The following is a 14,499-nucleotide window of genomic DNA, read 5'->3' on the forward strand; positions in this document are numbered from 1 at the left end:
ATTTATTTGGTATCACATGCTTTTGGAGCTCTGCTCCTGATGAAGCCAAATAAACCTATTGGACTTTAACCTGGTGTTGTGAGACTTCTTACTGTGTCACCCCAGTCCAACACCAACATCTCCACATCATTACTTTGCACAAGAGTTCAACTACCAATACGTACACAAACCTGAATGTGTCATTTTGTGGATTAATTGACAGTGATATTAACATTCAGTAAATGTTGTTGAATTCATCCACTCTTTCAAAATGGATTAAAAACAATTGAATTTACATAAAGTATGTTTCTTTCGTAAAATAAATCCTGTACAATAAATCCTTGATTTTACAGGAATGGGTGTAACAGAAGGGCTCTTCCCTCACTCTCCGAACTGGAGTGTGGGGGTGCGGCTGTATCGTCACTTTAGCCAATATAGGGATAACAGTTTTACAAACACAGAAATGATTAGTGCAGGACAGTGTTAGGTTGAGGCATGATATAGCCACCTGTTGCAAGATTATTGTAATTGTTCAACTGCTCTGAATGAGCTCCAGTTCCACAATGTCCTCTTATCCATTATCCTTACTGATGATCAAGGATGGAGGCCCTGCTTCTAGCTGTCATGTGCTACCAAATAAACCTGTTGAATATTAACCAGTCCAGTGCTGGCATCTCCGCATCTAGCTGTCAACCAGCAGATCCATAGCTCCAAACAAGGGCACCATGCAATGTGCCTTCCTCAATGTTTGCGTCACAAAGGAAACTATTCAGTGCTTTTTTTCCAGGGAGGTTGTGCATTAGGGTAACAGGATGCCTTTTAATTCTGAAGAATACACCAATGCTGGAGTAAGTGCTTTTTTAAGCTAAGTCCAGTTGTGAATTTAAATGAAATTCAAATGATACTCTTTTTTTTCCTTGTGGTCAGATAAGAGTTAGTGGATGATAATTTGGTGCTCGTCTGACATTCTGTCCATTTCCTCCATTTTACACACTGTGTCTTCGGTTATGGATCATGGTAACAATGTGAGTGAGATCAAGACTATTCATCATCACATCACAAAACTCTTTGTTCTTTTTTGCGCCGTCAACAAACTCTTCAAGAGAAAGTTCCCCTGCAAACAAAACATAGCCAAAGGGAAATTAATTTAAAGTCTGCAGATAATGAGAAGTGTAGGCAACTTGGAAGGAAACAAAGACAAAATGAAGACTTCAACAACAATATATATTTATATAGTAGCTTTAGTGAAATAAAGTCGCTTACAAGAAAACTATAAAGCAAAAATTTAGAGAGATAGGAATTTGGAGGGGTTTTGGGAGGGAATTCCAAAGTTTAGGGCCCAGCTAGCTGAAGCCCTGGCCACTAACAGTGAACAAGGAAAATTGGTTTACACATGCATATAATTTGTCTTTCACAACCTTAAATTGTCCCAAAGCATTTTGAGCTAATGAATTACTTTTGAATTACAGTAACTGTTGTAGAGTAAGAAACTCAGCAACCAGTTTGTGCATGACATGGTCCCAAAGAATTACCAGTTGATTTGGTGTTAATTGAGGAATGAAGGACACTGGGGAGATATCCTATGTTCTTTTTTGATATAGTGCATGGGATTTTTTCATGTTCCATCCATGAATATAAGGTGGTTTAAAATCCCATCCAAAAAACTGCACTTCTGAAAGTGCAGCACTTCTTCAGATTTGGTCAGATTAATTCTTCAAAGTGGGATTTGAACCCACAGTCTTATGAATTAAGGTGACAGTGCCACCACTAAGCAGCTGAAGGCATAGCCGTCAATAGTGGGATGAAGGGAGAGGGATGGGTCTGATTTCTTGGTTCATTTAACTGTGAGCCGCATGGATCAACTATGATATTTTACCTTCACGGGTTGGCTGGTACAGAGAAAGAAGTGCTGGAATTGGTGTCGGCATCCTGGCTCCCATTCCTAATTGCAGTCTAGCCACAACAGCTAGAGAAATCTGTTAACTGTCTGGTGAATAACAGAATTGGGCTCACTGCAATGTCTAGAGCAGTCATGTCAGTGGTCATGATTATGGGGGTGGCACGGTGGCATAGTGATTAGCACTGCTGCCTCACAGTGCCAGGGACCTGGGTTCGATTCCCAGCTTGGGTCACTGTCTGTGTAGAGTTTGCATGTTCTCCCTGTATCGCCGTGGGTTTCCTCTGGGTGCTTCGGTTTCCTTCCACACTCCAAAGATGTGCGGATTAGGTTGATTGGCTATGCTCAATTGCCTCTTAGCACCAGGGGGTTAGCAGGGTAAATAAGTAGGGTTACGGGGATAGAGCCTGGATAGGATTGTGGTCAGTGCAGACTAGATGAGCTGAATAGCCTCCTTCTGCACTGTAGGGATTCTATGATTCATGCTCACACGTGAAAAGGTGATATTTGGACGTAAAGTACAATCAGTGCTTGTGGAACTTTACCCAAGTGATGAGTCCGTGAACTAAGGAGAGGATCAGCTCTGAAAAAATCGAAAACTAAAAGGAAAAACCTACTCACCATCTCCATTGACATCAATACTGTCAAAGACATGGTTTGTGAAATCCTCCACTGACATGTGATGTTCACAACCATTAATGGCACGGATAGCCTGGGAAACAAAATGATGCAAATCAGTGATCGACAGAGATAGCAGAAACCAGAGATTGTAGTTATTAAGAAAGACTTGAAAACAGAAAAGGCGACATTGAGGTGGGATGGAAACGTGGCTAATTCAGGACTTCAACAAAGAGTCTTAAGAGGTTAAATAGTAAAAGTTTGCTACTACTAGTTAGAAGAGGCACAGACCATGGATCATCACTGGAAGAATGAAGGGCGGAGTTGGACGAAATGGTTTCACAGAGGTTGATTACAAGGTACTGAATACTGCAAATGCTATGGGCCCAGACAACACTCTGACAATAATACTGAAGTCTTGCACTCTAGAACTGCCCATGTCCCAGCCAAGCTGTTCCAGTACACCTACAACACTGGCATCTACTCAGCAATATGGACAATTGTCCAGGCACGTCCTATACATAGAAAACAGGACAAATTCAACCTGGCCAATTATCGCCCCATCAGATTACTTTTGATCATCAGTAGAGTGATTTAGGGGGTCATCAACAATGCTTAGCAATACCTTGTTCACTACTGTTCAATTTGGCTGCCACCCAGGATCACACAGCTCTCGACCTCAGAGCCTTGGTTTAAACATGACAAAAGAGCAGAATACCACAGATGAGGTGAGAGTAACAGCCCTTGACATCAAGAGAGCATTGACGAACCCTAGCAAAACTGGAGTCAATGAAAATCAGGGAAAACCCTCCACTGTTTGGAGTCATTCCTAGCACAAAGGAAGATGCTTGCAGTTGTTGGAGGTTGATCATTTCAGTTCCTGGACATGACTACAAGAGTTCCTCAGGATAGTGTCCCTAGGCCCATTGGCTGCTGCTTCATCAATGTCCTTCTATCTATCATAAGATCAGAAGTGGGGATGTTAACTGCACAAATTTCAGCACCATTCGCAATTCCTCAGGTACTGAAGCATTCATGTCCCTATTCAGCAAGACCTGAACAACATGCCAATATGGACTGATAAGTGAAAAGTAACATTTGTGCCATACTATTCTAGATTAGGAGCACTTCTCTGATAATTCACACGAGTAAGAAGTCTTATAAGTCCAGGTTAAAGTCCAACAGGTTTATTTGGTAGCAACCACCACTAGCTTTTGGAGCGCTTCATCTGCTCCATTGTCAGGTGAGTGAGAGATCTTTTCACAAATAGGGCATAATCAAGTCTTAAAGGAACAGACAATGTAAATGGAGAGAGCGTTAAGCACAAGTTAAAGAGATGATTATTGTCTCTAGATAGGACAGTTAGTGAGATTTTGCATGTCCAGGCAAGTCATGGGACATGAACCTAAGATCCTGGAATCTTGGGTTCATCTATAAGGCACAAGTTTGGAGTGTGATAGAATACTCTCCACTTGTCTGGATGACTGTAGCTCCAACAACACTTAAGAAGCTCAACATAACTGGAGAAAATCAGCCCACTTGATCAGCACTCCCTACAATGCATTCACTCCCTTCATCACTGACAAACAATGGCAGTACAAGATGCACTGCAGAAACTCACCAAGACTTTTTTGACAGCACCTTTCAAACCCACAACTTCTACTACCTAGAAGAACAAGGACAGCAGATGCATGGGAACACCGTTACCTGCAAGTTCCCCTCCAAGCCAACACCGTCCTGACTTGGAAATATATCGCTGTTCCTTCACAGTCACTGGGTCAAAATCTTGGAATTCCCTACCTAACTACAGAGGTACTTACAACACATGGATTGCAGTGGTTCAAGAAAGCAACTCACCATCACCTTCTCAATGACTATTAGGAATGGACAATAAATGCTGGCCTGGCCAGCAAAGCCCACGTCCGATGAATGAATAAACAAAAGTTTTTTGTTCCCTCCCCAGCTCAATCTCTGATTTTATGTAGGTAAATGTGGCAGCCTTTCTGCACCAATAATCTCAAATAGCCAGGTGGCTAAGGGAAGATTATTGGCCAGGACACTGAGAGATCTCCCCGTTTCTCTTCCAATAATGCCTGGGATCTTTAGCATTCATCTGATCAGAGACAAAAGGCCTTAGTTTTAATGTGTAAAGAGAACCGTAACAATAGCAGTCCTGGCAACTATCGTTCCCTGAGTGCAGCATTAGAATGTCCACCTAGATTATGAGTTCAAGTCCATAAATGCAGTTTAAACCTGAAACCTTCTGACTGAGAGAGGGAGAATACTATCAACTGAGACATGTTGATACAAAATCACATTCTCCTACCCCATGGAATAAAAATGTTTCTCCCAATCTCCACTGTCACTTGTTAATTTTATCGACTCATTTGCCTCTGAGCTCAGTCCCACAAACAGAGCCTGAAGGAGACAAGATAATCTGAATAAGAATTGGTAAATTTAATAGGAAAATAAAAAGTATTTATTCAGTGAGTGGTTAGAACTTGGAACCCAGTACCACATCAAGTGGTTGGGGCAAACGGCTCAGACACTTTCAAAAGGAAGCTAGACAAGTATATGAGAGCAAAGTGAACAGAAAGGTATGTTGAAAGGGTGAGGTGTGGTCGATAGAATGAGAAGAGACTCTTATGGAGTAAACACTTCAACTCATTAGGCTCAATGGCCTGTTTCTGTGATGTATAATCAATGTAACCCACTTGTTGATTCACACCATAGATACAGGAGTCAGCCATTCTCACCGCCTCCTGCAATCTTAATTAAAGAATATGTTCACTTGTGAAAATCTTCCTGGAAATGCCAGTGACTTCTTACCTTAATTATGTTGAGCAGCTCATGCCTGTCAATGCAGCCATTGCCATCTACATCATAGAGCTTGAAGTACCAGCGGAGTTTCTGTTCCATTTTACCTCGGAGGACTAAGCTAAGGGCAGCCACATACTCCATGAAGTCAATGTATCCATCCTGCGACCAGCAAACAGAAAGTCATCAGACATGCAGCCCTAAGTTTCCCAACAATAATCCAGCAAAATTCGTTGTCCCTAGGAAAGGGCTTTTGGTAATATGGAGGTGTATCTCAGAGTCCCCTGCCCCAAAAGATCCCAAGAATGCCAGTGTTCAATGTTTGGTGGAGGAAAGTGTTGATGGATGGGTGGAATTGCCAGGATTTCTCCCTCCCACTGTTAATGCCCTATTTTTGGGCAGGCTGAGGCTTTGTCTCAAACACAAGGCCATTGAAACTAAGCTGTGTAAAGCCAAGTCTGGATCCCAGCAGGTTATCATGAAATCTTTACAGGACAGAAGGAGGCCATTTGGCCCATCAAGTCTGCGCTGGCTTTCTGAAACAGCACTCTACCTAATCTCACACCCTGCTTTATCCCCTCAACCTTGCACATTATCTTTTTTCAGATAGCAATCTAATTTCCATTGAATACTTCAATCGAGCATGCCTTCTTAAGAAATTTGTTCCAAACTCCAACCATCCTCTGGGTGAAAGTATTTCTCCACACATCACTTCTACACTTTTTGTCCATTATTTTGAATCTGTGCCCTGTAGTTCTTGATGTTCTTGAGTGGAAACAGATTTTCACTATTCATCCTGTCCATATTCATTAGGATTTGGGATAGCTCTATCAAGTCTCCTCTCAGCCTGCTTTTTTCCAAGAAAAACAGAACCAACCTCTCCAATCTATCCTCATAACTACAATTCTTTATCTATGCAATAATTATTGTGAATTTCCTCTATACTTTCTTTAGTGCCTTCACATTCTTCCTTAAGAATGTACCCAGAACTAGTTGCAATGCTCCAGATGAGGCCTAACTATGTGGATGTTCCCTGAATTATAGGAGCTTTTTAATTAAGCCTCTGGATAAGATTCCACAGTTCGGCCTCACCTTTATACACCAAATTTGGAAGTCCATCTGCCCATCCATCCAACTGTATTTTATATCAGTACCAAATGTTTGCAACTGCACTTCATTCTGCAGAGTTGAATCTTACAGAATAACAAAGATCCTAAGATCAATGCATTCTCTGTGTTGAGCTATGCCGTGTTGGCCTCAAGAATCCTCTGCTGGGAAAGGACATTCGGCTAGGCTCTTAGCGGGCCCAATCCTCTACCTGGTGCCCTGCATTGTGAACCATAACTGTTCATTTAGTGTTCTTTGACCCTGCACTTGCTTCCCTACATTGTGGACTTTTCCCTTCACATGGATTTCTCAGCAAAATAAGGATAAGTGAAGTGAGCTTGACACATAAATCTCCTTGCAATTTTTTTGTGCTTTTTGATTAAATTATACTTTTCGCCATTTGCTCATCGAAATAAAATATCTCTCAGTTCCAAAGCACACTTCAGCACACATGCCTGGGCTTTCATTTTAAACCAGAAGCTGTATCCTATGTTGCAGTTACTTGCTCAGTTTCTGCTGAGATGAAGCTATCTACACACTCTGATCCATGGGTCACTTTTGCACGTGGAAAAATAAACTGGAAAACCTCTGTACTGTGTATGGCCCAGATTATTGGTTAGAGCTGTCTGCAACCTTGGTGTTATTCTTGACCCCTACGTAAGTTTCCAATCATGTATTCATTTCATCACTAAGATCTCCTATTTTTACCTCCATTAAATTGCCCAACTTTGCTCCTGCCTCCGCTCATCTGCTGCTGAAACCTTCATTTGTGCCTTTGTTTTTTCTGAACCTGACTATTCCAACACACTTGTGGTTGGTTTTCCATATTCTACCTTTGGTAAAGTTGAGTTCATCTAACGCTCTGCTGTCGTGATCTTTCTCACGTCCTGTTCACCTATCACCCCTGTGTTCACTGACCTACAATGGTTCCTGATCATGTAGTGCTTTGACTTAAAATTCTTGCTATTGTTTTCAAATCTGCCATGCCCTCACCCCATCTCTGTAATCTCTTTGGGTCTCACAACCCTCTGAGAAACCTCATTCTGACCTCTTAAGCAACCTGGATTTTAATTGCTCTTCCATTGGTAACTGTGCCTTAGCTGCATAGGCCTGAAATTCTGGAGCTCTCTTCCTAAACCTCTTCCATTAGCTTTCTGCTTTTAAGACACTCCTTAAAATTCTATCTCATGATCATGATTTTGAACATTGGGCTTAATACTTGCATGACTTGAGGCTGGACCCACTTGCAGAATTCTGTGTCCATTTCGGACAGATCCGGGGGAAGGGGGCAGAGTGTGATTGTCACACGTGAGGAACACAAACTCAGCAGGGCAATGTGAACTCAATGTTGACTTTAAACATTTTGGCTATTCCAAGGCTCTTAACCTCCAGTGGGGAACTCACATATTTATGGAATAGATATAAACGCTTTTGAAGGTTGGACAAAGTTTGTTTAAATAACAAGATTTAAACTTTTTAAAATCTTCTGCTCATTAAACTTAAAAGAAAAACAAGCTTAAGCTGTCAGTGAGAATTAGAAACAGCATCTGTTGGACTGCTTTGATTGACAGGCCACTTGGTGTATGTTAGAAAAATAAATCACCATCTGTTCTACAGTTTCAATAGAGATCTTTGTTAACATTTCCTAATGGCTGTTATTATGTAATTATTGCTTGGCTGAGTTTCAAAAACTAAAATCCTCCTAGTGGGGGGATTCTGAGTTTAAAATTTGTTTTCAGTTTAAAGATGCTATCAAAAATTTTTGATGTAGCAACTCCTGAACAGAAGTTTGATTTTCATAACAGATTAACTGCTTGAGGAGTTGTAAAAGCTTCAAATGGGTGAGAGGCATGCACTGACACGGAAGTGGCATGATGGAATGAGGGGGCGTGAGGGTGGGGTGGGTGGTGTGAGGAATGAGGGTCAGAGAGCCCAGCAGCTTCTAAAAGAACCAGAAGGAAGTCCCAGATAACTAAGTCTTCTAACCAGCTCACCTTGGTACCACCCATCTCCAGGGATCGTCGAACCTGACTCTAACCCACCTCGTCTCCCTGGAGTGAAAATTGCATCATATGGACCTCTTTAAACTGAGGCAGGTCTGCCTGGTTGGGAAATTTCAGAACTTGAGCTATCTGTTTTGGTAATGAAAATCTGGCCTAATCTGGTCTAATTTTGCTTTATAGAATTCCTTTGAAGTGCATTGCAACATTTTATGTTGTTAAAGATGTTATATAAGTTGTTGTTGCATTCCATAAATAGTTCTGAGAGCAATTCTGAAATACGTTGGCTGTAAGACAAATACAGACACATTAACAATTTCTGTCGTGGTAAAGTGTATTTGCACTCTGACAAATCAGAGCAGTATTCTCTATGGTGGGTGTCCAGTCTGTGCACAGTCTAATTACTCACTTCACCTCTCTCCATCGTCCATCTCATATCTCTGTTACGGACCCTATTCCACCTCGTCTCATTACCCACCACTCCATACCTCTATTGGGTAAAATTATTAAAACAATTTGATTTTCTTTTTCCTTACCTTATTCATGTCAAAAGTCTTAAACATCTGTTCAATGTAGGCATTGGCTTCTTGATTCAATCCTCTAAGGCCAAAGAACTGTTTGAACTCATGCAGAGTTAGCTGTCCTGATGGGCACTCAGTCATGAACTTCTTGTACCAGTGGTGGAGCTCCACAGCCTGCAGGTCATCCACAGTGGTTCCTTGTGAGTTTCCCATTATAGCTGTAGCTCCAAAATTGAAGGTTTCCACGATCACACACTCTTGGAAACGTTGAGATAAGTTTCCCTCACCTCTATGCTTCTCAGCTGATTTAAATGGGGGCTAAGCCCAGCTCTGGCCAATCAGCTGCTTTAATCCCCCTGATATGGATTTAAGATCTCAAGATATTTATAAAAAGATACTATCTAACTGGGAGGCGGGCCTGGATTATCACCATGGAAAAGCCACTTCAGGACACACTGCAATCGTCACTAATCGGCTACATTTACATGACAGCTCACTCTAACTTTTGTAAGTACTCTTTTTTGCTGGCATTCTCTTTGTCCCTTTCATCCCCTCTTCTTCTTCTCAGGTAATCAAATTGCACCCATGTCAATTGACATTCACTTTAAAAAGCAAACTTCTCAGGGTGTACTTTAGTTTTGAATATAAATACTGGGGGAACACTCCAGTAGGAGCAGATTCTGCTCATTTTGTTCCGAATAAGATTTCAAACCAACAGCAAAACAATTAGGGTGACCCTCACTTGACAAGTGGCTGGAAGGCTTCATAAGAGCATCTGGTTCTTTACAATTATAAATCTCACTTGCGCTCTTGCTTTGATGCTGGCGGTTTCTTTGCTCCTCTCCCTCAGTTTCCTCTTTTCCCCTTTGTGAGATGTGTGTTGTAAAATAGTTGTCCATAATTGTTCATACTTGAATCTGTTAGGGGGTCAATTGAACAAAGGCAGCAATTGTTGGTTGGAGATGATATGCAACATGTGGCTTTGTAAACACTGCCATGGAATTGGAGTGGGCGATGGTCCGACAACAGAAATCTCGGTTGAACTCGGGCTGGAATTTCCATCTCGCCCGAGTGAGGCTATAAAATCCCACCCTATGGCTGCAACTCTACTACCTCGCCCACCACGGAATCGGAGTGGGCAAAGGTCTGACAATGGAAATCCCCATTGACCTCGGGCTGGAATTTCCGGTCTCGCCCAAGCGAAGCTGTAAAATCCCACCCAAAGTTCCAGTATTCTGTCCTTCATTGCCTGGCTATCAGTTAGTAGTGTAACAAGGACAGATCTTTAACCAAGCTTTAGTAACTCCTAACATTTCATTTGTTGGCTGGGTATCAGTTTCTCATTATACTGCTGTGAAGCACCTTGGGCAATTTTACTAGGTCAAAGGTGCATAAAAATTGGTAACACCAAACTCAATATACAAATATAGAAAAAAGGACAAGACAATATCATCTTTAAGTTAAAGTTTATTTATCAGTGTCACAAGTAGGCTTACATTAACACTGCAATGAAGTTACTGTGAAAATCCCTTAGTTGCCACACTCCACCTGTTAGAGTCCACTAAGGAAGAATTTAGCATGGCCAATGCATCTTCATACATCACGCACATTTGCCCACCCCACAGCCAAAAGGTGAAAATGTAGGTGATGGTAAAATAACTCAGGTCAATTTAAGAAAAATGTTTCTCTCTGACACAGGAGACCACTCAAGTAAAGGCCAGGGGATCATAAAGATTGATGACCAGTCCTTAATGGCCCACATATGTTTACCAGAGAGGGAATAGATTGTTAGCATTTTCTGCCTTGATTCTGATTACCAAATGCAGCTGACACACAGATAACCAGTCTCTACCTGCAATCAATGCTAACTCGGAAAGTAGTCATTTGCAGGTAAGCTTGAACTCACTGGTGATGCTGTTATTATAGATTCATCACTGTGATGAATGACATATATCACAAACCTCTTAAACAATTATGTGCCTGGAATCTCCAGAGTTATCCCCAAATCACACAGTAACTTTAGTGAAATTCCTGGAGAAAGGAAGCAGATGGCTAAAGTTGGCAGTCTAAACTGTCAAGCAGGGGTTTTGCTGATCACCTGCTGAACAATTAGCTGTCCCTTCTGATAACTCTTCTCCACGGTTCATTTCTCCTCCCCCTCCCACACAGTAGCATCCTGAAATCTTTCTGTACTGGTAAAGGTTTTTGCACATGGGAAATTTGTCATTGTGAAAAATAAATGAGGAAAATTGGCACGAGGTTCACTGATCCCCTGCCATAACTGGAGGCTCGGGGAACTCCACGATGAAGGTGGCCAATTTTAGGCATCAGCATCATTCTTCCAGAGATTCCGTTGATCTTCACCTGACCCTGCTGTTGGAAGCAGCTAAAAGGTTAGCACTGCTGGATAAACATTTTATTAATAGCAATCAGATAAACTGGACTACACTAAGTGGGAGTAACAGATTATAGGGCATTTAATGATCAGCTATAAATAAAAATACAGACCACGTTGGCCAATGTACAATCTCTTATCAATAGCAGTTAAGCTCAGCTGATCCGTTACACAGCAACATAAGATATTCCAAAACCTCCAATTACAATTGTAATTCCTAACTCATTGTTTGTAATTGTGTCCCATGGGATTTGGATCAGAGAACAATTTGCCATGGTCAATGACATTCTTAAATCCTTTCACTCCCAAAGATAAGCATAATTTTTCCTCAATCTGATGTGGAGATGCTGGCACAGTAAGAAGTCTCACAATTCCAGGTTAAAGTCCAACAGGTATATTTGGAATCACGAGATTTCAGAGCCCTGCTCCTTCATCAGGTGAGTGGAGGTAGGTTCACAAACATGACATACATAGGCAAAGACACAATTGCAAGATAACTACAGATTGGAATGTGAAGAATGGTTGGAATGCAAATTCTTCAATCTGAAACCGTTGATCCCTACCTGATGGCTCAACCTTTACCCTCATGGCATTCATACTGTGGTTAATTGGCTGCAGCCACCTGCAGGTCTCCAGATGACTCTGATCAACAGGCCTCAGCACTGTTGTACCCTAATATCATTGAGCTGTTGGATCACATGATGAAAATGTAGAGGTGAGTATTCAGTTATTGCCCATGGGTCAAATTGCTCTGACCTTCCACCTCTCACCTCTCTCCCATGGCTTTGTCAATGTTTCAGGGTGACAACACTGAATCTCGATCCCTGCCTGTCTCTGCAGTGAAATCTGATCCTATTTGTGATAGCAAACTCACATTTTAACAATGCAAAGATACATTGAATGAGAAAAATTCCCTTCTTCCATCAAGTCCATTCCTTCCACTGACCATTTAGAGAGGTTTTTACTCCACCCATTTCACCTCCGCAGACAGCTTTTGGTATTGTTACTCCTGGTCACTTTTGAGGTACACTAAGATAATTCTCTGATCATCTTTCAATTGCTACTCTAAGTTGAAAACATGAAACCAATGTGGACACAAGCAAGTTCCCATCAACAGCGAGGTGATAATGTTTTGGTGATGTTGGTCTCTCTGTTTTCTCTCTCTATTCCTGTTTCTTTGTCTCTGACTCTCTCTTTATCTCTGGCTGTTTCCGTTTCTCTCTCTGTTCTTGTTTCTCAGTCTCTCTCTCTCTGTCCCACTCTTATGTTCCAATTTTCTTTCTCACTGTTTTCTCTCACCCTATTTCCTTTCCTCTTTTGTTTCTGTTTCTCTCTTTCTTCCTGTTTCTATCTCACTGTTCCTTTTTCTCTGTGTGTGTTCCTGTCGGTCTCTCTGTTTCTCTATCACTCTGTCCCTGTTTCTCCGTTCCTGACTCTCCCTCTCTCTGTTTGTTCTGCCTCTTTCTCTATCCCTGTTTCTCTGTTCCTGACTCTCTTTCTCTGTTTGTCCTCTTTCTCAGTTCCTGTTTCTCTGTTCCCAACTCTCTCTCTCTCCTTCTCTGTCCCTGTTTCTCTGTTCCTGACTCTCTCTCTCTGCCTTCTCTTTTTTTCGTATAACATACATTTAATAACATACAAAATATATACAAGGGTTCACTGTACAGCTATCTAAAATAGAGACAATGAGATGGTGCTAATCATTCCATCAGGCTTGTGTTATGAAAATGGTGGTTCTACTTTAGTTAGCCTCAGTATGAGATCATTACAGCCAGAGTGTTATCTGTCCTCCCTCTCTCTCGCTCTCTCCGGTTGTTATGGTGATGCTCCCGGAAGTGTTTCCCTGTGGGGTTGAGTTTTGGTTCCGGGTGGCGGTGCTGATGTGGCTGCTGTTCGCTGGGGGAGCGGGTGAGTGAGAGTGGGCAGTGCGGCCCGGACTGCCCGACCCAGCAAGAGGAAACCCGGGGAAAACCAGCGGCAAAGGGAGACAGCGGGACCCGGGATGGGAGAGAAAGAATACCGGAATCAGGGGAGAGGGAATGCCAGGAGCCCGGGGGAATGCCAGGAGCCCTAAGGAGGGGGGGAAGGCCAGAATCCCTCAGGGAGGGCCGAGGTGGGGGTGATTGATTCTAGGAACGGGGGGGCAATGGAGGGGATACCAGGGATCAGGCACACTTTCAGTGGAGACTGTGTGTGTGTTCATAGGATCTTTTCTAATCTGCGCTAAATCACTTTCACCGGGTACAAATGTACTTGCAGTTATCACTAGGGTTTGCTGTCATATTATTGTAGGCTGCAGGAGAGATTACAATTATGGCATTACATGAGGTGAAACAGGCCCATTTCAGTATTAACTGGTCTGGCTGATATACTCCAGAACCGCAACAATGTGATTGACTCCTAAAAGCCCTCTGAAATGGCCACCAAGCCACTCAGTGTCTCTAACTGCTACAAAGAAAACAAAAAGAAATGAAATCGTATAGACAACCCAGATTGAGCTTGGTCCCAGAAACAGCAATGGCAAACCCTGCAAAGTTCTCCTTACTAACATCTGGGGGCTTGTGCCAAAATTGGGAAAGCTCTCAGAATCCCAGACACCACCATTATCATCCTTGGGTATGTCCTTTCCCCTCAGCAGAGGTAGCAGAACAGTGATGTATGGTTGTGAGGGATTTACCCTGGGATGCCATGAAGTCTCATTGCATCAGGTCAAACATGGGCAAGAAAATCTCCTGCTGATCATCATGTACTCCTGCATGTTGAATACCACTTGGAGGAAGCACTGAGAGTGGCAAAAGCACTAGATGGGGGATTTCAATGTTCATCACTAAGTGTGGCTTGGTCCGAAAGAACGTAGCTGCTAGATTGGATCTGTGGCATGTATTGAGGGAAAACCATATTTGACCTCAGCCTCAGCAACTTGCCTACCAACGACAGTGTTGGTAGGCGTGACCACACTCCTTGTGAAGACAAATTCCCGCCTTCATATTGAGGATATCTTCCATTGTGTTGTGTGGCATTACCACCATTCTAAATGAGATAGACTTCGAACAGATCTAGCAACTCAGACTGGGCAACCATTCAATACAGGCCATCAGCTGTAGCAGAATTGTACTCAACAACATATCCCCCACTCTACCATTACCATCAAGCCAGGGGATCAACCCT

At 42.4% G+C, this 14,499-nt stretch overlaps 2 protein-coding genes across 3 annotated transcripts in view; one reads left to right on the top strand and one right to left on the bottom strand.

The window, feature by feature from the left end:
- Positions 1 to 255: 255 nt before the first annotated feature.
- On the bottom strand, positions 256 to 9,240 carry guca1aa (guanylate cyclase activator 1Aa). The gene is made up of 4 exons (XM_080207549.1): positions 8,955 to 9,240; positions 5,324 to 5,473; positions 2,498 to 2,588; positions 256 to 1,093 (listed from the first exon to the last, which is right to left on the bottom strand). The coding sequence occupies exons 1-4, from the start codon at positions 9,150 to 9,152 to the stop codon at positions 966 to 968; spliced, it is 567 nt and encodes a 188-aa protein (XP_080063675.1). The 5' UTR covers positions 9,153 to 9,240; the 3' UTR covers positions 256 to 965.
- A 159-nt stretch (positions 9,241 to 9,399) lies between these two features.
- The window catches only part of LOC145355441 (golgin subfamily B member 1-like), a 70,540-nt gene continuing 65,440 nt past the window's right edge, over positions 9,400 to 14,499 (top strand). Inside the window, exon 1 of one of the 2 annotated variants that reach the window (XM_080207552.1) lies at positions 9,400 to 9,446. The gene's annotated coding sequence lies outside the window, so the exon portion shown is untranslated. Of the gene's footprint in view, positions 9,447 to 13,192; positions 13,240 to 14,499 lie in introns of those variants that run through there. The other variant, XM_080207551.1, reaches the window with a different exon arrangement.

This window comes from Carcharhinus amblyrhynchos, chromosome 19 (genome assembly GCF_965287045.1).
Source record: "Carcharhinus amblyrhynchos chromosome 19, sCarAmb.v2.hapA, whole genome shotgun sequence".
Lineage (NCBI taxonomy): Eukaryota > Metazoa > Chordata > Chondrichthyes > Carcharhiniformes > Carcharhinidae > Carcharhinus > Carcharhinus amblyrhynchos.

What these genes read in the sequence shown, in the direction of transcription:
- guca1aa (XM_080207549.1), bottom strand. Translation starts at nt 9,152, where the DNA reads ATGGGAAACTCACAAGGAACCACTGTGGATGACCTGCAGGCTGTGGAG. An exon ending in AGCTGCTCAACATAATTAAG is followed by an intron (nt 2,589 to 5,323) that starts GTAAGAAGTCAC and finishes TTTGTTTCCCAG; the next exon opens with GCTATCCGTGCCATTAATGG. An exon ending in TATTGATGTCAATGGAGATG is followed by an intron (nt 1,094 to 2,497) that starts GTGAGTAGGTTT and finishes TTTTGTTTGCAG; the next exon opens with GGGAACTTTCTCTTGAAGAG.